Below are 25,259 nucleotides of genomic sequence, written 5' to 3'. Positions count from 1 at the left end.
CTATGACACATAAAGGATTGATTTGACAATACGTTGCCGTATTTTTTGACTGCTTTGTATTGCGCACCAATTTAATGCGCACTATAAGTATTGATTTGACAACACACCACGCATGACAATTTGAGAATCTATGACACATAAAGGCTTGATTTGACAATACGTTGCCGCATTATTTGCGTTTTTGTATTGCGCACCATTTTAATGCGCACTATAAGCATTGAGTTGACAACCCATGACAATTTTAAATTTATTTAACTCAAGGCTTGACGAGTGAAAAACTCATCAATTGCATAGGCCTAAGTCTTACAAGTCAAAAAAAAAATCAAACTTCATTCAAAAATGTCTCAAATGCTTCGCGTGTTAAGGTTTCACTATTTTGGGATGGAGATATCGTCGAGGACAATTACTCCATTCGTTATAGTGTCAAACCAAAAGCCCATGTTAAATTTCCAACAACTTTAAGTTATGAAACACTAATCGGTTACTTGCACGAAAGAATGAAAACTACACCCACCGAGTTTGGAATCTCAATAATGCGCATATCCACAAACAATATCAAACGGTCAGTGCGTTATGGCATGCACAATATCAACGATGATGAATCTTTGAGTGATTATTTGGGATCGCCGGAAGAATATCGTGATTTAGTATTCATTAATGTTTCTTGACGTATGTTGAAAAGACTCCTCGGAACAAGTCCCTCAAGTCCAAACTCTATTCATGGTAACACTTATGGGGACTTTAGTTCTTATGGAGACATTTTGAGTGGTCAATGTCAGCTGAAAATCTAAGCCAAGAATTTAATCAAGCTCACAATGAAAATTGATAAATATGGTTTTGTTATATTATTATTATATGTAGCATGTGTTTGTTGTATGAATTGGTAAATAACCAGTTTTCAAATCTTTATAGAACTATTCTCAAAACTCACTTGCTGGTACCAAATATGGATGTTGGTCAATCCTCTCGCCTCGGTGGAGTTGATCATTCTCCATACCATGTGGCTTATGAACAACAGAAAGTTCATCACCTTGATATTAAATTATCTATATATATGTATGACGTTGGTATTTAAAATATGTTACTTTTCTGCGTAGGAGGATGAATGCACTTAATAATGAAGATTTTCCTAATTATTATGAGTCATCATCATGATACGATGAAATACCTAATAATGCAAAGGTAAATGATGAAGACGATGATGATGTTCAAGTTGGTATGACCAACAATATTCTCAAAGCCAAAACCAACAACAACCAATGCCAAGACGTACCACCACCGATGGGTTGGAAAACCCAACTTCGAAAGCCCAATTCAAATGGCATTCTAACAATATCCCTTATCTTGATAGCCTGGGCAGGTCGTGATGATGCATTTGTCTTCACAAGAGAAGATTATGATAGTCGCTAAAAAACCGGATCAACCTAAGGATCTCAACAAAAGATCGATGCTACCTTGCAAAGGGAATGTTGTTCGCATCCAAAAAAGCTTTGCAACGGGTCAAAATTTATTGTTTTAAGGACATGAGAGAGTTTAAGGTTGATCACCAACCTCAAAGATATGGAGGCTAATTTGTAGACGACGGTATCAAGGCTGGAGTGGTTGCTTAGGGGGAATTACCTGATAGTGATGTGGGCTATCACAAAATTTCGCGAAAAGACACACTTGTGATATGGAAGAAAATCGAAGTGATCAATATATAATTTGCAATCAACGTTCACAATGGCACTCTAAACAAATTGATGTGGGGTCAAATGGAAATACATCAACAACGGGAAAATGGGTTGCAAAAATGGATCTGATCGTGTTTGAGTGAACCCAAGATACGTTTGGTTGACGAAGCTCGATGTTGAAAAATGGACGCTTCATGCCGATGGAGGAAAAAGATGGAGCATGCTCACAACAAACGACTCGGTAGTCTTTCAATGGATTGCCGAAATCGTCGAGGACTACAATTACCACCGCAATGGCGAGAATGACTTTCAAGCAAGTGGTGGAGCCGATTTGTTGTTAGACAAGGCAAAGCCAGAATGATATTAGCCGACGGCGGGACATGGATGCCAAAGCCCTTCAAAACTATGGAGCATTATAGATAAAAATGCGAAAGGTCACCAAATGACCGAGTATGACCCAATTCAACATGTGTATGGTTAGGACGGAGTTATTATAACGGTAAGGGTGGAAACGTGCAAATACCATGGTTTATGAGGCAACAAATATGCACTTGTGGTAAGTGGCAACGTACACATGCCGTGTTCTCAGCTTGCCGTGTTCGAGAGATGAGAAGAAAACGGTAACAAATTACGTGGCGGGGGAATACAAGGTCCAAAGTTTTAGAGCATATTCCGCCAATTCCACCCACTTGTAATGAAGCTTTTATTGGCCAAACGAGCCGTTTTCGACGGTTGCTAACAAGGATTACATTAGAAAATCGCAAGTATTAACTCACCAGAGCCGAGACCCAATCAAATGGATGTTAGTGAAAGAACTTACTCGCAAGTTGCTCTATATGTAAGCAATATGGTACGTCATGACAAGCGTGTTCAAAGGGCAACAAGGCCGTGGTAGTACAAGCACGCCTCAAGTAATAGAGCCTCTAACTCAAGATTGTATTGTTATTGTAATTGTAATTTATTATTGTATTGCTTTGAATTAGTATTGTAATTAAATGGAATGAATTATTTTTTAATTAGTATAAACCTCTCGTATTGGATGAATTATTATTAAAACACTTAAATCAAAACCCTATAAATATTACAAGTTTCAAAACTTGCTTCGGGGCACTCTTAGAACCCCTAAAACGACGATCCAAACGTTTAGGTGGACTTGATGTAATGATACATTATTGTACGCGAAAAAAGATATTAAGTTTTATATAAAATATTGATATTTTAGAATTTTGAAATATGACTAATCTTTGCCCAAAGTATGGAAAAAAAACGTGGTTTGGAAGGGGACGTAACGCAAAAAAAAAAAAAAAAACATTTTCCTTTCACGCATTTAAATGCGTGAATACTACTAATGGATTTTTTTTTTTTTTTGCACTAGTTTGGTATAACTTTTTATTTTTTGTGCTACTTAAGTCGCGGACTCATTTATGCGGTGATATCCTAACACCAAACCCAAATGTTATGACATTATTCAAGCCCAATATCGTAGCTTCAATAATCAATTTAGAAGTCAATACTAAAGAAAGTAGAATGCTTTTGGACTTGCTGATATTTTCTTGCTACTCGCCTAGTTTTTCAGTTTCCTGCTACCCGCGTACGTAGGTCAAACTGTATATATTTCACACTAATAGTACAATTGGAAGACCTGTAACTTTGTTTTATTACAATGCATGGCAGGATCAACACAACGTACTTGGTAAATCTCTTACAAACCTCCATAGACAACAAAGCTTACCTTGCAGGCAAACTTCTCCACGCCCATATACTCCGAGTTGGCCTTTCCGCTGATACATTCCTCCTTAACCGCCTAATTGAATTGTATTCCAAATGTGGTCGTATTCAGGCTGCACGACACCTGTTCGATCAAATGGTTGGACGAAATATATATTCTTGGCATTCGCTGCTAAGTGCTTACTGTAAGGAAGGTCAGCTTGACAATGCCCATAATCTATTTATGAAAATGCCTGAAAGAAATAGTGTATCGTGGAACACTGTCATCAGTGCTTTTGCTCGAAATGGTTATGAAAGAAAGGCCTTGGAGGTTTATTCTCTAATGAACGCGCACGGTTTCTCACCGACCCATATCACGTTGGCTAGCGTTTTAAGCGCCTGTGGCGGCTTGGCTGAATTGGAGTGCGGCAGGGTGTCTCACGGTTCTGCTGTGAAGTATGGGCTTCACAAGAATGTGTATGTTGGGAATGCTTTGCTGAGCTTGTATGTAAAATGTGGGTGTCCTCTGGATGCGTTGATAGTGTTTAGGGAGTTGGATGATCCTAATGAGGTTTCCTTCACGGCAATGATGTGTGGACTGGTTGAGACCGACCAAGTGGAAGAGGCGTTTGAAATGTTTAGGTTAATGCAGAGGAGTGGAATTAGGATCGACTCTGTTTCATTGTCTAGTGTACTGAAGGTTTGTGCTAAAGGTAGGGGTTCAAATTTTAGTTGGAATGGTGAGACTGATGGTGATCTACCTAGTATGGAGGGGAACCAAGTCCACAGTTTGACAATTAAACTTGGATTTGAAGGAGACCTTCACGTGAGTAACTCCTTGCTTGACATGTATGCAAAAAATGGTGACATGGAAAGTGCTGAAGTATTGTTTGGAAACCTTTCAGAAACTAGTACTGTTTCTTGGAATGTTATGATAAGCGGGTTTGGACACAATCATGATAAAGAAAGAGCGATGGAGTACATGGGAAAGATGCGGGGGTTTGGTGTTGAACCAGATGAGGTTACTTACATAAATATGCTCGCGGGTTGTGTTAAATCAGGGGATGTTGAAAATGGTCGCTTGATATTTGATAGCATGGCTTGCCCAAGCTTGATTTCATGGAATGCTATTCTTTCAGGCTATTTGCAGAATGAGGACCATCTGGAGGCACTAAAGCTTTTCAGAGAAATGCAATTTCAAAATCAGCGCCCTGATCGGACCACTTTGGCTATCATACTTAGTTCATGTTCTGAGATGGGGTTTCTAGAATGTGGGGTACAGGTCCATGCTACCTCATTAAAGTGTGTCTCTCCTGGAGACATATACATAGCTAGTGGTCTTATTGGTATGTACCTAAAATGTGGTAGAGTAGAAGCGAGTGTACATATTTTTGATGGACTCACTCAAGCAGATATAGTCTGTTGGAATTCTCTAATCACTGGTTTATCCTATAATTCATTGGATAAAGAAGCTTTTACTTTCTTTAAGCGAATGCTACAGAGGGGGATGTTGCCTAATGAGTTTTCATTTGCTACTACACTGAGTTGTTGTACAAAGCTATCCTCATTATCGCAAGGGAGACAGGTTCATGGTCTGATAAGTAAAGGTGGACATGCTAATGATGTTGTAGTTGGAAGTACTCTTATTGACATGTATTCCAAATGTGGTGATGTAGATGGGGCCAGGATACATTTTGACATGATGCCCTATAAGAATACAATTACATGGAATGAAATGATACATGGCTATGCACAAAATGGTCGTGGAGATGAAGCTATTTTCTTGTATGAAGACATGATTTATTCAGGAGGAAAACCTGATGTTATAACCTTTATTGCCGCTTTAACTGCTTGTAGTCACTCTGGGCTGGTGGACCTGGGGCTTAAGATATTCAACTCAATGCAGCAAGAATATGGGTTGGAGCCGCTTGTTGATCATTACACTTGCATAATTGATTGTCTGGGGCGCGCTGCTCGGTTTAGTGAAATAGAAGAACTCATAGATGAGATGCCATGCAAAGATGACTCTGTTGTCTGGGAGGTTTTGCTTAGTTCTTGTAGGCTCCATGGAAATGTAATCTTAGCAAGGCGGGCAGCAGAGGAGCTAATCCGTCTTAATCCGCAGAATTCTGCCCCTTATGTGCTTCTAGCAAATATGTATACATCGTTAGGGAGATGGGATGAGACAGAGGAAATTAGAGCAGCTATGTTGGAAAGGCAGGTAACCAAGGATCCTGGTTTTAGCTGGGGGTGAATTTCTGAAGTAGTAGTAAGTAGTAGCTGGCTGTTATAAATTTTGAGAGACAGCTAAAGCAAAGATGTCCTGTTTGTTAATGGCATGAAATTAGAGCATCTGTCTACACTACTCATAGGTAGTTAATACGTCTGCTGGAAGCAATGTCAGTGCTGATCAAGCTCAGATTTCTCAAAAGGGCCTTCCAATTTTTTAATATTATTTCAATGCATGTTTAGTCTCAGGAGAAGTGCTATTGCGTGGTAAATGTCATAGGCGTGGTCATAGATCTTGTGTGTACTGGCTTCTCATTTCCCAAATTGAGGGATAAAAGTTCGGGATATTCTTCTTTGTTTTACTGACTACTGATATTGATGCTCTTCCCTGCTTTGCTTGTATTTTCCTGCGCCAGTTTGCTTGTATTTTCCTGCGCCAGTAAGATACAACTAGGACTTACTGGATCTAGGAGGCTTCAATTAACTTACTGGATCTAGGATGCTTCAATTCATTCTCAACTGATATGTAGCATCAATATCCGAACTCTGTCACATGGGGAATGCACAAAGGGGTTTGTTGTTACGCTGCAACAAATGCTAAAAGTTCTAACACCAGTTGGTGAAAATGGTCTATGGTGTTATAAAGTTTTATCAGGAAAAAAATGGTCTAAGGTTGTTTACTATGTTATTAACAAGTACTGAGTAACTGTATGAACCTTATTTATGGATTCTAGAAGACTCATGTTGCAGAAAGTCAGAGAGATAGCAAATGCTGCTGAAAGGAGATCACATGGAAGGTATGAAGCACGTATAGATTCCTTTATGCAGATTGTGCCTTACTCTAGCATATCTCAAGAGCTAAAGTCCTCTGCAGACACAGGCGTAGCAGGTTGACTCTTGACAGAGATAAGAATGTATGACATGCAGTTTGCTGGATTTTTTCAAAATACAGCCATTTCTACTAAAGGAAATATACCAGCTACCCGTTTAACTTTTAATAGGTTTGCTAAATGGAAATGTACAGTTTTTGGCTATTTGTTTATTGGTCCTGCCGCTCCTGCAAGGACAAAGTTAATCGAGAAGCAAGAAGCTAGTCAGGCTGTTCCTGCATGTTCTGGTGTACAGTGCAGCAACTATTGTAAGCTCGTTTCTCTTTAGAGACCTTATGGAAGTACTCTATTTAGGCACCATATCTGTTGAGTCAGTAGGAGAGTATCATCTGTCGTCATGTCATCACCTTGCTAAGGAAGCTAATGGGCAATCACTACATAGTTTCAGTTGAAACAGAATTCTCATCTAATTTTACCGCTTGTGCTTCTAGAACAAATCATGTGCAGTGAACCAAACAACGAAGTGAAAGCATTACTTCGAAAGGTATAGAGGGCACATGTAGAGTAACAACTCTGCTCTTAGGAGTTGCTACCTAGTAGATAAACTACAGCTATAAATATTGTATTCCTTTATGTTGCTTGGTTCCGGTATGGTTTTAACGTTCACAACATTGTCCATCTTCCATGAGCTTTTTTAACGTGCTTAGTAAGTGTATGATTGCACGTGGTCTTGTTTCTGAAGTGTGATTGAATTTCCTTTAATTTTGTTGGGTATGTGAATGCCTTCTTTATGCCCATTGGTTATATGTAGTCAAACTTTGGTACTTCTGAATATGGAAAATGTTTACAAGAAATTTCCAGTAAACCCTTCTTCCCTTATTTCAGTTGTCATCATGGGTGGACCCAAGCTGCAATACCAGATGCTCCTGCTCCTCCGACTGACATACTATCCTCCAGAATCTTCTGCATTAGTCTACTCCAATGATGCTGCAAATTCTCTTCTGCCAGTATTGTGGCATCAAAGGAAGCTGGGATGATCTGAAGCAGAAGCTGAAATTGCATTGTGGAATATGGATTGAATCACATGGAGGTGTCACGAGTCTTCGAGGATCAAATCTCACACCGAGAATCATATGCTGACGACCTATGCAAAGAAGTTGACGGATGTTATATCTGTGTTTCAGCAAATTAACGTTGAATTTTGACACAGCCATGTGCATGTTGCCAGCTGCAACTTTAGGCTTACGATCTTAGGATATTTGTTGTGTAATTGTTGTGTAACAACAGCCTTCCATCCCATCCATTTGTTAGGAACGTCATGTGCACCAGTTCGACATTCCCTTTGCAGTCTTGTCTCAGCTTGACATGCTAGAAAAATTTAGGAATTTTTAAGTAGATATGGTTACTGTTTTCTCAAACTTACCAGCTGGAATGGTTATGTGAAGTCAAAGCAACTTCTTCGCTCAGCTTTGTCATTTCTTATATGTTTGTTTGCATATGTAGCTATAACCAAGGTCTATTGACAGGTATCAAAAGGTTCTCAAAGTAGGATGTGGCTGTGTCTTTGGTAAGGGAAAGCCTACCTCTAAGCAAGCTTGCAGATCTAAGGGCCCGTTTGCACATGATTTCCAATAAATCAGTGATTTGAAATTATGGTGAAGTTGAAATTTTGTTTCAACATGCAATTTGGATTTCTTATATTGTATTCCAAATTGCATGGCCAAATGCCTAATAAATATAAGCATAAAAGAACTGTGATTTGTTTTTGTTGATACATGCCTTTTTGCTCCTGAGAAAAGCCACATTTGTTTGCTGGTCGCTGGTACTTTATTTTTTAAACCAGCCTTATGGTAAAACCAACAGGAATTAATGCCTATTCTTGCATTTTCAAAGCTTTTGTATGCAATATGGCAACACCATGTTAGTAGGAGTGGGCATAAATACCGAAAACCGAAAAACCGGACCGAACCGAATTAATTCGGTTTTTCGGTGTTCGGGTTTTCGGTTTTCGGTTGGGTTCGGTTTCAATTTTCAAAAATTTCGGGATTCGGTTCGGTGTTCGGGGTTTGGGGTTCGGTTTTTCGGGTTTTCGGTTTAAACCGAAATTTCATGTACAGCCCAAAAATATTAAATAGTCTCCAGCCCATGCCCATTAAATAAATTCGGCCCAGAACATTTATGTTGTTTGGCCGTTTGGCTGTTTGGCCACTGCTCATTTTATCGTTATGTTGTTTGTGTTGCTTGTTTTTGTCTTGTACGTTGTTTGTTGCTGGTTACTGGTTTTGAGCATTCAAATAGCCGTTGTTGGACAGAAACAATTTAATTTCATGGAGTTTTTCTTTGAATGAATGACATGGACCTCATTTTGGATCTCGCTCAGTAGATTTTATGTGTATCTGTGACTTTTCTGTCGCTGCTGGCTTGTGTAGTAGAAGTGCAAAAAACAAAGCTCAAATTGTGAGAGAAGTGGAGGAAGTATAGGGGGAGTGCAAAAAACAAAGCTCAAATTGTGACCTCATGGTTTGTCTCCTTCATATGTTCTCTCGAAAGCACGTTTCATTGTACATGTGCCTTCCATTACATTTGTTCTTTAGGAAGTAGGGGGGAGTAGTAGATTCATTTCTCCTCCACCAATGAGCTAATCTAATAAATAATTAACTTTCAAGAGAAGGAGCCCAAACAATAAGCATTCAAGGATATCCGGCTAACTCTCGCATTTTCATATTTTCTTTTGTTATTTCCTCTATCGTTGATGCTTTCCTTTCCAAAATACTCAACTCTCTCTTGAACCCGAAAATCACCACTACGTATCAATGTATTAAGTTTTCCTAATACTAATAACTGCATAATACAAAGAATATAAGAAACGATATGAGAACACAGTATAACTAAACATAACTAAAAGTCCGTTTCTCCGTATTTTTAGTTAAACACAACTAAAAGTTCGTTTCTCCGGCGTATTTTTAGTTAAACATAACTAAAAGTTCGTTTCCCGTATTTTTAGTTAAACACAACTAAAGTCCGCCGGACCCGCATAACTAAACATAACTAAAAGTCCTCACGGGACTCGCATAACTAAACATAACTAAAAGTTTCCCCCTCCGGCGTACTTTTAGTTAAACACAACTAAAAGTCCGGGATCCGCATAACTAAATATAACTAAAAGTTCAGCCTCTCCAAAGATATTCACTTGCATTTCTAAGAAAGTATGCCTCGGATCGAGCTTGCATTTAATCTTCTTATGCAGATATTGTTCCAACTCACATGCTTAATCTCGGTTTACAATTAACAACAATTAACATAAGTATGAATTCAGCTTGAGACAAGCAACCCAAGCGATATGTCCAACTTAACGGAATATAGAGTACTAGATTTTTTCGAATCTGAGCTATTAAATTTAAAGTAACCATAAAACTTTGCATCCATGACAGTGAGTTTGTGGTAATTAAGTTATATCCCAAAGAAATTAACAAATCAATATTCTGCATTCGTGTGGATCCTCGTATATATACTTCAAAACCTAACAATAAATTGTTCGAATTAAGCGAATAGTAGTTAGTATCTCACGTTAATGACAATGGGTTCGTGCCTCGTGGTGTTTAACAATTAACATCTCGCTATACAATGCAACCCATAATTAGTCTAGTATTATAAATCATTGGTTCAAAGATTAATGGAAAGGAAGAAAATTGATGGCAAAGAGAAGAAATTTAATGGAGGAATTCTTGAAATTTCTAATATATGGTGGAGGAGAGCCTAAATATTGCAACTCCTAGTCATTTTTTTGGTGTGCTGCTCTCAACATTTTGCAACTTGAGTGCAATACCAATTCCTCGATGCTTCTCTACATTCAGTTTCTAGGAGCTATGCTATCAGAAATTTGGTGCATATCCAGCCATGAGATCTTTGTGAATTCATAAATCTAGAAATGTGTCCTATTTGAAAACACCGAATTGAAAAAACCGAAACCGAACCGAACCAAACTTCAAAAAACCGAAACCGAAAGAACCGAACCGAATTAGTTTGGTTCGGTGTTTGGTGTCTACCTTCAAAAAACCGAACCCGAAATAGCCGAACCGAAGTATGAGAAAACCGAACCGAAGAACCGAACGCCCACCCCTACATGTTAGCATTGCTTGTTTAACAATGACAGATAAATGCTAGAATTTTGGATCTGAGAAAATCGTGATCTACATTTGCTACTTGGTTGACCTGATAATCTTTAAACAGAAAGTTAAGAAAAAAAAATGAACATCCAACTGCCATAACCCTAAAGGAAAACATACTAGGAATAGCATTCAAAAACAGACAGTTGAATACTGATCCCCAAGGAACAAACACTGCAACTACCCTAGAGCTCCTCAAAGCCTTCTTCATCCCCTTCTTCCTCTATTCGCTGAAATTCTGTCCTCCAGGTTTCCATCTGCTAGGATACCAATATGTTCAGATGCTAGGGATCTCAAAAGAATGAGAATACATTTGGACAAAACTATACCAGTATAGTAAATGTACCTGATCATCAGAGAAACGTAGATGCTCTGCAACAAAAAGTATGCTCGTGTCGACTCCTGATGCTCTTCTTGCAGAATCTTTCCTGAGACTTCGTGCAACTTTGTCATATTCAATCATCTTCACCCGGAAACCATAGCTCATAAAGAGATCGTCAAGCCACTTCTTTGTGGCAGACTGAACACAAACCAAGAATTAGATTGTCCTAATTTTTTGAGGATGCTCTAGTGATTTAATTGAACAAATAACTGTCTGCTCGATTTACAAGTTCACCAACCTGGTCTCCAACTTCAGTTTCAGCCAGCCAAACAGGAAGTTCCCCCAAGAAAAGACATCCCTTCATGGCTAAATTACTGACAATGGACAAGATATCTTTAAAACTTGCCAAGTTCACAACAGGTAATCCCTACAAATGAGGTCCTCTTGTTACTGATAAGATACTCTATACATCAGAATTCCACATCAATTGTACACTATTTCCCATTCAACATATAGCAAGTTCAGCCCTCAATGAGGATGAAAGTGGCACTTTGAACACAAGTTGACCTTCTAAAAGTGCAAGATGATCTGTCATGATGCTGCCAATAATAGTGACATTTAGGAATCTGAACTACAACAACAGCTATTACAGGCAGCAGACGCCAATGCACCTCCTCTTTCAGTATATAGGTAAGCTCCAAATACATCTATGTCCAATGGGGAACGAAGGTTGAGAAAAGGAGAGGGCCGCCAGATGAGTGGGAAATGTGCATATTGTGATTATATTTCAGTGAAGCCAGTAGCCAGGACAAATAAAGCCAAAGATGGAAACAATTTTCACCATTAACTAGACATTTGATACAATATTGGAACAGAAAGACGGAAGCATAAAAACAGCTGTACTCAAGGAAGAAGCTAGCTCACTGTTTAGGTATTCCACTCGTTCTCAAAGTATATAGCTCTAGTAGTCCTTTCTGCCTATTACACTCCTTCGCTAATCTAAAATTTACAATCACTCTACGACTTGCAACCCAAGCTCTTTGCTTTCCTTCTTTGTATTGTCTTTTCTAGTGGATGCAAGGTGCGTAAAGCTCCTCTTTTACGGAGTTTGTACGGATAAAGCATTAGCAGGGGTAAAACTCTAATTCTGTAAGCACCTTAAATGAATTCATACTTCATAGAAGGTTAAAACAATACCCAGAAACCATTTATTCACCTGAAAAGCCCATATACTTGGTCTTGTACCGCTGAATCCTTTACTGCGCAGCATATTTTCTTTGTCAAAAGACTCTGATGGGACATGAAAAGACAGGCATCCTCTTGGAATCTTAGCCCCAGCATCTATGTCATCCACAGCAGTATCATTAGAATATGCTTCATGTGCTCATCAAACCAACACATAGGAATAAAGATAAAATGGCTGAAGGAAAATCTAGGAAGAAAAACATTCCTCTTCAAACACAACCATAATACAAGTCACAGATATCATCAAAAAAAGCATGGAAGTCAGAATTCACTAAGCTCAGAAACAATTGTAGCTGACTATGTCTCTTTTGATGTCTGTGGAATGAAAGAAATAGATCATTGTTTCAAAATAGTGAGCCTCCATATCAAAAGATCCAAACATCTTCAGCCACCAAAAGATGGCAGCTTTGAAAGGGAAAATGGAGGAAACCATTATCTGTTGTTTGATTCAAAAAAAGAAAAAAGGAATCTCATAAATAGAAATTGAGAGGACATGCAGAGTGGTGTGGGTCGTGCATTGGTTCCTCTACTTACTTGTCCACGTAAACTATGCAAAAAATAAGGGCCAGAAACACACACACAAAAAGGAGAAGGATGTTAAAACCTTGAAGCTTCTGAACTGCTCCTCTAAATACTTTCTCGGGGCATATGTCAAAGATTAAGGTTGATGTTGGCCAATTGAGCCTGTAAGGTCGCGTATCCAGCCCATCTGTTAACAAAACAACCTGCAGTATGTATGTAGAATACTGCCCATCTAACTCAAAGAAGCTGTAGAAACTGTCAATTAGATCCCTGTTAGTATTGGTTTTATACCTGTTTCAGTCCATCAGTAGATCGCATTGTTTCAAGCAACTTGTCATCAATAAACTTAGTTGCAAGACAGTAGGGATGCAGCTGTTGATCCATATCTTCCAGACTATTAGAAGGAAGAAGGCAGCCAACATATGGGTCAATAAGGAGAGGGTCTGCAAAAGCAAGAGATACACATGCTTCAAAAAATAAATTGTGCATAATGTAACAAGTTATGACAAAAATAATCAGGATTTGGAGACACTCAACTTGGAATGCATTAAGCTATATGCATAAAAAATATCTTACGGTTGATATAAAGAAATAAGCTATGCAGGTACAAGAATTATCAATTCTAGTTGAAGATAACAGAACCTCACTGTATAAGACGATTAAGACCAGGAAGTAGATCCCCTAAATATGCCAGCCAAGAAAGATTGCTGAATTGATGCTACTTTTCCTATAACTTGATTCAGAATTATTACACTGTCACTTTGCAATCAAGATCAATCCAATTTTCTTAATGTAGCACCTTTTCGCTTGGCGTGCTTCATCATAGTTGGCAATTGGCAAGTGACCTAATTATTTCAGATTCTCTGATTTACAAGCACTGGGATGTACAAGGTAAGGTTTGGGTTCTGTAGGTTCACCCCCACTCAATAGCTTTGGCACATAATATGTGTTAAGAAATCTACTAGATACGTAGAAAGATTAAATTTTGAACGAAGTTCAGTGGGATCCCGAAACACGAGTTCAAATCCTGAATCCGCCTTCTGCAACCGGAAAAGTGATCGAATCAAGTATACTTTCAATCCCAAATTATATGAATATGCTGAAGTCAATTAGAAAACCCCTTACCCATAAAAGCGCAAGCATGTGTCAGCTAATGTTGAGGGGTTTGGGCAAAAATGTAAAGGGGAAAACAGGGTATGCATGTACCTGGAGAGTGAGACTCACGGAGACGAAGTGAAGCTCGTTGAATGGCGGCCTGGAAATCATTATCAAGATTGAAGCTTTCTCTAGCTCTAATCTTGAAATTTCTGCTCTTGGATGTTGGTAAGGGAACCCTGGGTCGGAAGCCAGCTAACACTTCCATAACAGTATCTTCAACACCACAGTCTCAAACTTTTCCATGTTCATGGACTAGCTTCGGGAGACAGATAAACCATACACCAGAAAAAATGTAAGGCTCTGTTTGGAAAGCCACCTCGTAATTCGAATTCGGATAATTACTGGGCTATTAATTACCTAGCCGGTTTGTTTGTCACAAAGTTTGATTGCATAAGTGTAATTACACAATTTAATTAAATTTTAAAAATAATCAAAACTTCTTTTCAAGAATTTTTTCGGGTTTGCTAGGATCAACATATGGAGGAGGTATCTCTCTCTAATTCAAAACTTCTTTTCAAGAATTTTTTTTGGGGGGGGGGGGGGGGGGGCGTTGGGTGATGCAAAAAATAAAAAATAAAAACTTTTTTTAAAACAAAATTTTTTTTTTTAAGTGGGTGAGTGGAGTAAGAAACCAAAGAAAAATTTACTTTTCAAGATTTTTTTTTTTTGCGGGGGCGGGGTTTGGGTGGATGGGAGGGAGGTGGTGCAAAAAATCTAAAACAAAAACTTTTCAAAAAAAATTTTAAAATAAAATTAATTTTTTTGGGATGGTAAGGGGTGGTGCAAACAAAAAAACTTTTTAAAATCTTTTTTAAGAAAACATTTTTTTTTGTGGGGTTTGGGTGTGGGGGTGGGGGGAAAGGGCGGGGGAGGGTGGATGGGGTGGGGGTGGTGTGATAAATCAAAACCAAAAACTTTTCAAAAAAATAAAATTAATTTTTTTGGGAGGGTGGGAGTGGTACAAAAAACAAACAAAAAAAACTTTTCAAACTCTTTTTTATAAAAAACATTTTTTTTGTGGGGTTTGGGGGTGGGGGGTGGGGGGAAAGGGCGGGGGGAGAGTGGATGGGGTGGGGGTGGTGCAAAAAATTAAAAACAAAAACTTTTCAAAATTTTTTAAAAATAAAATTAATTTTTTTTTTGGGAGGGTGGGGGTGGTGGGTACAAAAAACAAACAAAAAAAACTTTCCAAATTCTTTTTAAAAAAAACATTTTTTTTCGTGGGGGTGGGGGTGTGGGGTGGATGGGGAGGGGGTGGTGCAACAAATCAAAAACAAAAACCTTTCAAAACTTTTTTTTAAAAATAAAATTAATTTTTTTTTGCGAGGGTGGGTGGTGGTGGGGCGAGGGGGGTGAGCGGTACAAAAAACAAATAAAAAAAAATTTCAAAATCTTTTTAAAAAAAAACATTTTTTTGGGGGAGTGGGGGTGGGGGTGGGGGTGGGGGGCAAGGGCAAGGGGCGGGGTGAGGGGCTGGGGGCAGGGAGGGGGCATGGTGGGCAGGGGATATTTTATGATTTATATGAGTTGGGTCAAAATGTTAAAAACAAAACTTGAAGGCAAAGTGTAAAAAACAAAGCTTAAGGTCAAAGTGTTAAAAATATAACTTTAGGACAAATCAAAGTTACAGCAACTGCGAGTAAAATGGAGGTAATCACGTCCCCGTTCTAATCGTCGAAAAGTTTATCACTTTCTTTCTTTTCTTTCTTATATATTCAATTAAAAAATCTAAAGTTACCTAAAATTGGATTTAATTTTGAAGTGGGGAAGATGATATATATAAAAAAGGGGAAGTAATAATAAGCTCATAGATTAAAAAACTCCATCGACATAGACAGAAAAATTTTAAAGCTTGAATTTTTGTCACATTTAATTAAACGCGCCGTAGTAAGTTGGTCTTGTTTTTGGCATGAATCAATCAAACAATTTGGACAGGCTCGTATGTACCGTGTGGGTTTATAGTAAACAGGCCTCGGTGGAGGCCTAGGCTAAAAAAGGCCCAGCATATTGGTGGGTGTTAGTGTTACAGCAACTGCGAGTAAAATGGAGGTGGACATCGCCGACGACGTCCCCTGTTCTTCCATTGCCGTCGATTCCGTCATTCGCATGGGCACCGTAACCTACTATACTCCTCCCTTTTCTTTCTTTCTTTCTATATATATATATATATTTAATCCAAAAGAAACTTGTTATACTGAAGGCTGGCTTAATCTGGGGCTCCTGTACCGGTCCCTACGACGCCAACAAATTAGGTACTGCCTCTTTTTTTTTTATGTTGCTGGAAAATGGTTGTATTTTTTTTTAAACAAGTATCAAAACTTTTGTATCTGCTTCTTATTCTGCTATACTCCGAGCAGGTCTTGCTGGCATTCATCGAGCTTCTTTTATTGTATGTTGCTCAATCACGCCTCATTGCAATCCATCTCCAGTGCTTCTTTTTTTGATTGTCTAATGTGCTTTTACTTTTATTTGCAGGCTAAGTCAGTTGGTCGGTTTGGCTTTCAGTGGGGTAATCAGATTAACTTTCCCAATCTTATTTAGATTAACCAAGTATTTCCCACTTCCTTAACATCTCTCTCCTTCTATGTTAATCTAGATTATATAGACTATTACAGTGGTGGTTATTTACAGTCCAACTACAGTAATGTCTATATATAAACTAAATGGCACCCTTAATGCACTGATCTCTGGTGATCTGTCAAATAAGATAATCTGCTGTCTCTCATCCTTCTCCTTCTTCATCATCTTTTTCTTTTTCAACTGATAAACAACATGCTATAAGTAATTGAATTGCAACATTGGTTAAGGGTTTGTTTTGCTAAAAGAAGATAAGTAACGTGTTATTACACTGCTATATAGACCAACCCTGATAGCATTGTGTTTTTGGTGGAGCACACTCTGATGCGTGATATTAAAGTCAAATAATTTGTTAGTTGGAGTTACTTGTAGAAAGTCTTAGATGCGACCATTTCAATTTAAACTTTGATCAGTGGTTAGGATTACAAGCTGAATTTATGATGTATCATAATAACATTCACACCACACAATGTGTAACGATTGAACAAGTCTGGATAGGGTATGAAAATAGAAGCTTAATTAATTAGATATTCATATCTTATTTTCCTGTTTTGTATTTAGTGCCCTAAGTTTGTCTAATGTCGTTGCGGTCCTTTTTATTTACCTTTTAGTCCCTAAAGCTGGTCACAGCCGTAGTTGCCACGTGTTAGGTTGGTTAGTTTGTTTTGGGTCTTGTTAAATACCTTGTATCCGCATTGTGCCAGAGGATATCTTGAATGAAAATGTGAATTTATTTTTTATTCCTTTTCTCTTTCTCTGTTTTCTTACTCCTCTTTTCATGGCGATTCCAACGTGGGAATCGTTACACAATGTGAACCATAACCTGAGAAACTGTGGAGAAGTAAGCTAGTTTATATTACTAAGGAGTGGCAATGTTATAGGTCAAATTGGTAGTTATCTGTACATGTTTGATGGCACATAACAGCTTAATAAGGAATGCAATAAAGATAATGAGCAGGATTACAATCACTGCTCAGGACTATGCCACACTATAGTTCTTTAATGAACTATCACTGTTTTTGTGTGCTTTTGTTCTGTAAAATAAACCTGCTTTATTGCAAAGGCGTAACAAATACTCATAATCAGACTTGATTGTGTCCAATTATCTTTTTGCTTGTCTGTTACCATCTCAAAAAACTTTTTGCTTGTGTTTTCACCAATCCTCAGTGTTTATTTATTTATGCTCTTTTGACTAGGTTTTCTCTTGCATAATGTCATGGTTGTTTAGATATGTCAATATCATCTGATAGGCATCCATCTTTCTTTTATAGGAATGTTTGCTGCAATATTTTCTTCCACTCGTTGTGGGCTTCAGAGATATAGAAGGCGAAATGATTGGGTCAGTTTGTTTACATATGTCTCTCAGATCACAACATTAATTTGGACCCTCCTTTATTGACCCGCTTTTGGCTATACATGTAAAACATGATATCGTTTAATTAAGAGAATTTATATGGAAATGTTGCTTCCAGTGGCGGATCCAGGATTTTCAATTAGGGTGTTCGAAAAAACAAATGAACCAATTTTTGCATTTGTTCAGGGTGTTCAAAAGTCAATATATGTACATGAACACATAAAATTGACCCTAAATATACACTGTAATTTTTTGCCGAGGGTGTTCGGGTGAACACCCCGGGCCTTGACTGCATCCGCCCCTGGCTGCTTCCACTACTTTTCCAAATTTGCTACTATAATTTACCATATCAAGTTGTTTGTTGGGGCTAAACAGTTGCTAGGCACAGTTAATAAGCACAACAAGGTCTACTTTTATGCATTTCAATGGGAAAGCAGGAATGTATGTTCTCCTCCATAATCAGGTTATGGTATCATGCAATATATACGAAATTGGGATAATTTCATTTTCTTTTAATGTGTCGTAATGATTTAGAATGGAGACTACAGTTTTTAGTTACTGTTTCTTATTGTTAAGAAGCCAATATTACGACGTGTTAAGTACTGATGTTTCAGAAACTTGTAGATGTGTCCAAATGTAATAGCAAAAATTGCAGGAAATGCATTGGACAGTCATCAGGAACAACCTGAGCTCGCTTAGATGCATCTGATGAAGTAAGACGCTGAAGCATCATGTGTAACAATAGGTGATATCTTAGTACTTTAGATGGGTCTGTAAGATAGTATGATCTCTGAACTTTTTTCTATATGAGTGACCAATTGGAGTTAATGTTTTTGCAGCCTATATAAGAGCAGCAGAAATAATTCCCGTTTGCCTGATGAAATTAACATTTATTGTAAACAGAAATCATGAAAATTGCATATTCTTTTGGGAGTGCTAATTAAAGACTAATAAACATGCACTGATTAAAAAAAAAATGTACATTTGCTTGGACTATGTGATGCTTATAAGCTTTTCTCACAGTACCTTTTTCATTTTAGTACTAATTGAATTTGTGTCTATGGTAAGCCATTGGTATTACTATCAACAAACGTTATAAGATCTCCTTTACTTTTGCAGGTTAATGTTTTGACTGCTGGTGTTGTAGCGGGGGCTGCCTTTGGTGCAGGCACCCGAAACTGGAAGCAGGTTGCTGGAGCAACAGGTCTTGTGTGTCTCTTGTGTCATGTTGCTGATGACTCCAGATAAATTTTGACTCTGATTTGTTGAAAAAGGACTGAGATAGTTCGCAGTAGTACTGAAAATCGATGGACCCTTTGTCTCCATCCATACGAATCCGTGTAAGACTAACTCTATCATGTTGATTTAGTAAAGCATGGCATAGCAGCATGCTTCACCGAATGGAAAACAAAATCTAGCTAATTGAAGTTCATACATGATTTATGATGTCGATTTCATAGGCCGTTAGTCATATTCCATGTGTTAGGGAAATAAACCGAACATAAGAATTAAGAATCAAGTGTATCTTTGTTGTTATTTTTTTCACTTTAAAATGCCCCCTAATCCCTGTAGGCAGCCTCTACATCTAAAAAAAATTCAGGTATGTATATGTGATTAACGTTTAAAAAAATTCTCTCTCTCTTTCAACCACAAGACACGATGAAATCAAAGATGATAGACTGAGATCGGTAAAATCGAACCAAATAGAAGTTGGATTGCTTCAATTCTTCTAAAAACAAGAACCTCCGACAAAATGGGGAACAAATTGTTCCCTCGTGTTTTTCTCTTTACCTTTACCCATCTCCCTTTTTACTTTTAACTTTTTCTTTCTTTAGTTTTAGTTATTTAATTAGGAATTTATGTTAAAAATAAAACCACTACTAATTTAAATGTAATTTGAAGAAAAACATAACATGTTAATGCCACTTGACTCTTCTTAAAGCGTTGTTGGGAGAGTGAACAGACATACATAGCATATAATGAGCTAGGGGTTTTAGCATTTGAAAGTTTTAACATAAACACGGTGTAGTTTAAGTATGAAACTAATAAGAGAAACGTAATAGTTTAGGGGAGTTTTAATCCATTATCTCTTATAATTGTAAATGCTCATCGTACTTCTCACACTGGTCAGAGCAATATGCATTTTAAAGCTGTGGCATTGTCTTTGTCATCTTCCTCTTAATAGTTCGTGCGATCTGAGTGCTTGTCAAGGTTCTTTAGCTCGGATATGAGATGAGATATTGTTCTTTCGTTTTATTCTGTTTTCTAGTCCCGTGACTTGCGCATGTCGATTTGAGATGATCTTTTTTGTCTAAGTACATGGTGCGCGCGAAGCAACTGTGCTATTCTCTTGCAGTGTTGTTCCTTTGTCAAAAGGTAGGGTAAGGTCTGGATACACTCTACCCTCTCTAGACCCCACCTGATGGAATTATACTGGGTATGTTATAGTTGTTGTTACTTTGTCTCCTTTCATTCTCCTCAAAGATTCTCCTCAATGACCTGTTGGGATTTCGGTCATTGAATTACTGCTTTATTTCGTTGTTTTTATCCTGGTTTTAGTCCTTCAGCTAACGAGGGTCATAAAAATAAAAAAAATAATAAAAAAAAAAAAAAAAAAAAAAAAAAAAAATTGAGTGTCTAGGTAGTGCAATGCTTAGAAGCCAAACATGAGTCAACAGGAAGCAGAGAATGAGGAAAACCCATGAAATCATGAAGGAAGAAAACATGTACCTAAATAAATCAAGACAATGGAGTCACACAACTAGAATCAAAGCATCAAGAGCTGGCATAGCATTTATTTCTGCTCAAACTCCGAGCTAAACTTTTAAGGACAAGCGCTTCTCTTTGCCCATTTTGTGTTGCCTTATTAGCCTGCTTTCTATGAAGATGATCAGGAAAGTCAATGAATCTGTCAATCCCGTTGGATGATAAAATTGTTTCAGCTATTTATTTTCACAATATAGAGGTTCATGTCCACAACAAAATTGTTAAAGTGGAATATATCCAAATACAAAATTGACAGACATATATGATCTATTAAACTATGCAAAGAACCAAAAGCTCTGGCTTCTGCCAAGGACATTTTGCTGTACTGAAAGAACATAAACAACAGGGTCATCTTCTACTGCACTGCATTTCGTCTCTGACAAAAAATAATGTCCAAAGACCTTATTATGCGGAGGAGACAGATGAGCTATCTTCTTTGTGGTCACCAAATATACGTTGCCTAAAGTCTTGTACCATCATAGGTAGACCTTTCCTAAGAGGCACCTTTGGTTCCCAACCAAGCAACTCTTTAGCCTTTGAAATATCAGGCTTCCTCTTATGTGGATCATCTGCAGTGTTGGGTCTGAACTCAATCTGAGCGTTTCGATCAATGGTTTCCTGGACCACCTGCAACATGAACACAAAACTATTACTACAAAGCTTTGTTGCATTCAGTCAATTGTATTGCACAGTTCTAGCCTCCAGTTTAGATAAAATCTGATTGGATTGAAATAATGACTTCAGAAATGAAACGGTTAAATCTGTAAAATCCAAGACATGACAAGAGAAAAAAAAAATGCCATGCATCAATTACTTACGCTTGCAAGTTCAAGCATTGTGAATTCACCAGGGTTTCCTAGGTTGAAAGGTCCCACGTGTTCTCCTTCCATCAAGCGCATTAGGCCCTCAACCTTTCACAAACAACAAAAATCATACACCATTATCGATTTATAAAGTTATCTTTGAAATGTAAGAATTGCAAACCTTCAGGGTCCATAACAATTAGGACTACAAGTTCTCTTATCATGTGGTTTGACTTATAATCCATTTCACTAGTTTCTATTAGCATAGCTGTATTACAGAAAGGGCTTTGCACATTGACAAATTGAACAGCACCAGCTATTCACACAAACAAGTTTGTTTTCATCCAAGACTGCCAGTGCAAAGAACATGAAGTTCGATCAAAGAAACTGTCTCTTTTCAAGTCCGCATTGCAGTAGCAAATTAAGTCAATTCTGGTGGAACATATTAAAACCAGCAAAGTGGAAACAAGACGCATTAAAAGGCTGAAAATGTAAACATAGAGCAATATGTCTAGGAAACCAAAAATGCCATACCAAGTCTGAAACAAATTGGAAACTTCTTGTTTGCTTTCCATCGCCATAAACTGTCAAAGGCTCCTTCCTCAAGGCCTGTATTGTAATATACAACAGTGTTTAGCAGTTTGTAGCTGATCTATAACCTCTCTTTCTTAAGATACATGTGATATCATATGAACTTTTGGCACGTGAAAAAGGTTCACCTGAGCAACAAAGTTGCTAACAACACGACCATCATCAATGCACATACGAGGTCCATAGGTGTTGAAGATCCTAGCAATCCTCACCTGTGTCACCAAAATTATAGCCACTACTTGCGAGAAATATATCTTGAAATATTACAGAAAAGTGGGGTAAAAATGGGAAATGAAAAAAAGAACGAACCTCAACGCCAGCACCTCTGTGGTAGTCCATGGCCAACGTTTCAGCCGTACGCTTCCCCTCATCATAACAACTTCTCACCCCTGTAACCATCTATTTTTCCTCAGTAATCCAAAAAAGAAAAAAAACTACCTACCACTATTGATAAAAATGAAACATGAACATCTCAACATTTACTTTTGCCCTTTACGTTCAAACAGCAAAGCCAGCTTATTCGCATTTACAGACATGCCCTAGTCTCATAAATTTGTTTACTTTTGCCAATCACCATTCCAAAATGGATAATTTTAATGGAGACGAAAAACTGAAAAGTAGGGCATGAGACATAGAAAACTGACCAATGGGATTGACGTTGCCCCAGTAAGTCTCCTTTTGTGGATGCTCCAAAGGATCACCGTACACCTCGCTGGTGCTGGTCAGCAAAAACCTGGCACCGACTCTCTTGGCCAATCCAAGCATGTTCAGAGTCCCCACCACATTAGTCTTGTGAACCCACCCTCCAACAGAATCAAGGAATCCATAAACACATATAAGAATTATAATAATGTAAATTAAATATGAAGAAAGGATATAATGGTCTTGACGGGGTTGTGCTTATAGTGAACAGGAGAGGCAGGGCAAGCAAGGTGGTAGATCTGGTCAACCTCGACCAACAAGGGCTCGACCACATCGTGTCTTATGAGCTCGAACCTGGGGTTGCCAAAATGGTGCATCACATTCTCTTTCTGCCCCGTGAAGAAATTATCAGCGACGATGACGCTGTCACCTCTGGCGATCAAACGGTCGACGAGATGGCTGCCCACAAAGCCGGCCCCACCAGTAACCAGGATCCTCAATCCCTTACGCTGCAGCCCCAATGGGATACGGTTCTGGTACATGATCCGATGGTGATGAGACTCGGTCGGCAAATGCGAGTCATAGATCGCCTTGTTTACGTAACTGTAACTGCCACGTGAGGAGGAGGAGGGTAACAGAGCGAAGATAAGAGAAGCGATAGCAATGCCTGCAAAAAGGAAGACGAGGCGCTGTTCCTTGAGCATGTAACGTACCGGCCGAATCACGTTTTGCCATGGCTTGGGTGGTTTGGGGGTGTAGGCGTCAATTACATGATGGGTTTCTTCTTGCCCTCTGTAGAACAATTCTGAAGTCATAGCTATGGTTGGTATGGCCTCCTCCTCTCTCCCGCTCTCTCTCTCTCTCTGTGACTGAGAGAAGAAAATTAAGGAAGAGGAGGGGAAAGTTCGTGTTAGGATTAGAGTGCGAATTGGATTGGAATTAGTGTTAGAAAGAGAATTCGGTCTCTGCCGCGTTTTGGGCTTACTTTTTATAGGTCTAATTAAGGTCCTGGTTTCTCCTACGACCCTTTGATTTAGAAAATTTCGTTGCTATGTAACCCAATCCATCAAAATTGAAATATATAGCGTCCCTATCGTGTACCATGAAAATTATTTTTATGGACAACACACTACAATTTAAGCGACAGAAAACAGCTAAAATTACACCTATGTCGTGTACCATGAAAATTATTTCATTTCTCTTTAAGTACACCATTCTTAATTTGTAGGCCCATTTTCTTCTTCATATTGAAGCTCAAAAAATTCATTTTCTCCGGATTTAGCGGCTGTCTTGAAGAGGTAAGCTCTCCTTTGTGTAAATTTCTTCTCTTTTTTCATTTCTATCTTACATTTAAAATGCTAGGGCTTGTAATTTCTTCTCCAAAATTTTTGTATACAAATTAGAAAAAATTGAAGAGTGAAGGAGAGGGTTTTTTTTGTTTGAAGAGTGAAATGAACTGATATTGACCTGACGCCTTAGGTTTTTGGCATTTTGTTCAGTGCGTGTATGCAAACGAAATAAAAAGATCTGATATTTTATTCAGCTCACCCGATAAATGTCAAAGAAATGCTTCAAAAATATATCCAAGGGATAATAAGACGGGAAAACTACGTATATATAAATATAAATATTTACAAAACGTAACGATAGTTTTCCTTATTTACAAAACATAACGATATATTATGATTTTCATATATTTTTCGTTTTTTTATTTTTTTTTCCAGAAAATATATATATTTTTTATAAAAAATATTATTTTTTTTAAAATATTTTTATTTTTTTAAAAAATAATTTTTATATATATTTTTTTAAATATTAATTTTTTTTATTTTTTTTTGCTCAATGGCTTAAAAAATTACCTCATATTTCTGTGTATGAAATGTGTATGTGTGAGCAAAATTTTTAATATAATTTTCATATACAAAATTTTGAGCTAAAACTTTAAGCCTTGAATATTGTATGAAAAATTGTTACAATGTTGCATAGTAGTTGTATTAATTTTTCGAAACCTAATATGAAATTTATATACAAACAATGTGAATGAAATTCTAAGTCTTGAGGAAGATATACACATTTCATACCATTCTCATGCATAAAATTTTAAGCATAATGTTTAAGCCTTGATCAAGGCATACACATTTATACGTTCTTCATACATAAAATTTTGAGCAAGATATACACATTTATACACAAAAATTTACGATTATTTTAAGTCTTGAATGTTGTATCAAAGTTATATACAATGTTGTTGTAGTTGTATTAATTTTGGTAAATCTAACATGAACTTTATACATGAAAATGAGCGAAATTTTAAGACATGAGCAAGATACAAATTTCATATTGTTTTCATACACACAATTTTGAGCGGATTTTTTAAGCCTTGAACGAGATATACACATTTCATACATTTTTCATACACTAAATTTTGAGCAAACTTTTTAAGTCTTGAGCGAGATATACACATTTCATACAACTTTCATACATAAGTTTTTGAGCAAAAAAAAAATATTAATTTTTAAAAAAAATAAAAATAAATTTTAAAAAAAATATTTTTTTTTAAAAAAATATTTTTTTAAAAAATGATTTTAAAAAAATAAAAAATAATTTAAAAATAATTTATTTTTATTTTTTTAAATATAAAGCATATTTTGTATAGGATTTGTAATGTTATGTT

At 37.4% G+C, this 25,259-nt stretch overlaps 5 protein-coding genes across 11 annotated transcripts; 3 read left to right on the top strand and 2 right to left on the bottom strand.

Moving 5' to 3' along the window:
- Nucleotides 1-3,110: 3,110 nt before the first annotated feature.
- Nucleotides 3,111-6,020, top strand: LOC132053126 (pentatricopeptide repeat-containing protein At4g20770). The gene has a single exon (XM_059444985.1). It carries the CDS (start codon nt 3,337-3,339, stop codon nt 5,632-5,634), a length of 2,298 nt encoding a protein of 765 aa, XP_059300968.1. The 5' UTR covers nt 3,111-3,336; the 3' UTR covers nt 5,635-6,020.
- A 78-nt stretch (nt 6,021-6,098) lies between these two features.
- LOC132053125 (uncharacterized) lies at nt 6,099-8,257 on the top strand. Of its 3 annotated transcripts, none has more exons than XM_059444983.1 (3): nt 6,099-6,406; nt 6,484-6,747; nt 7,325-8,257. In XM_059444983.1, exons 2-3 carry the CDS (start codon nt 6,522-6,524, stop codon nt 7,474-7,476), a joined length of 378 nt encoding a protein of 125 aa, XP_059300966.1. In that variant the 5' UTR covers nt 6,099-6,406; nt 6,484-6,521; the 3' UTR covers nt 7,477-8,257. The 3 variants fall into 3 exon arrangements, with proteins under 3 accessions (XP_059300966.1, XP_059300967.1, XP_059300965.1); XM_059444984.1 differs by having other exon boundaries at nt 6,099-6,523; nt 6,611-6,747; XM_059444982.1 differs by having other exon boundaries at nt 6,099-6,747.
- Nucleotides 8,258-10,614: 2,357 nt separating this feature from the next.
- On the bottom strand, nt 10,615-14,082 carry LOC132053122 (O-methyltransferase 1, chloroplastic). Its single transcript, XM_059444974.1, has 7 exons — nt 13,901-14,082; nt 12,986-13,137; nt 12,777-12,897; nt 12,144-12,268; nt 11,226-11,354; nt 10,952-11,125; nt 10,615-10,862 (listed from the first exon to the last, which is right to left on the bottom strand). The coding sequence occupies exons 1-7, from the start codon at nt 14,055-14,057 to the stop codon at nt 10,791-10,793; spliced, it is 930 nt and encodes a 309-aa protein (XP_059300957.1). The 5' UTR covers nt 14,058-14,082; the 3' UTR covers nt 10,615-10,790.
- A 1,785-nt stretch (nt 14,083-15,867) lies between these two features.
- On the top strand, nt 15,868-19,325 carry LOC132053123 (outer envelope pore protein 16-4, chloroplastic). Of its 5 annotated transcripts, none has more exons than XM_059444978.1 (7): nt 15,868-15,967; nt 16,053-16,104; nt 16,210-16,241; nt 16,328-16,361; nt 17,701-17,768; nt 18,439-18,528; nt 18,903-19,040. In XM_059444978.1, the coding sequence occupies exons 1-6, from the start codon at nt 15,896-15,898 to the stop codon at nt 18,490-18,492; spliced, it is 312 nt and encodes a 103-aa protein (XP_059300961.1). In that variant the 5' UTR covers nt 15,868-15,895; the 3' UTR covers nt 18,493-18,528; nt 18,903-19,040. The 5 variants fall into 5 exon arrangements, with proteins under 5 accessions (XP_059300961.1, XP_059300962.1, XP_059300959.1 ...); XM_059444979.1 differs by having other exon boundaries at nt 18,439-18,496; nt 18,903-19,039; XM_059444976.1 differs by lacking the exons at nt 18,439-18,528; nt 18,903-19,040 and adding an exon at nt 18,159-18,432.
- A 1,378-nt stretch (nt 19,326-20,703) lies between these two features.
- LOC132053124 (UDP-glucuronic acid decarboxylase 2-like) lies at nt 20,704-23,485 on the bottom strand. The gene is made up of 7 exons (XM_059444980.1): nt 22,822-23,485; nt 22,588-22,735; nt 22,253-22,332; nt 22,072-22,155; nt 21,887-21,961; nt 21,368-21,460; nt 20,704-21,176 (listed from the first exon to the last, which is right to left on the bottom strand). Exons 1-7 carry the CDS (start codon nt 23,398-23,400, stop codon nt 20,955-20,957), a joined length of 1,281 nt encoding a protein of 426 aa, XP_059300963.1. The 5' UTR covers nt 23,401-23,485; the 3' UTR covers nt 20,704-20,954.
- Nucleotides 23,486-25,259: the final 1,774 nt, after the last annotated feature.

The sequence above is a fragment of the Lycium ferocissimum genome, chromosome 4 (genome assembly GCF_029784015.1).
Source record: "Lycium ferocissimum isolate CSIRO_LF1 chromosome 4, AGI_CSIRO_Lferr_CH_V1, whole genome shotgun sequence".
Classification (NCBI taxonomy): domain Eukaryota; kingdom Viridiplantae; phylum Streptophyta; class Magnoliopsida; order Solanales; family Solanaceae; genus Lycium; species Lycium ferocissimum.
This window is presented reverse-complemented; position numbering and strand designations above follow the sequence as displayed.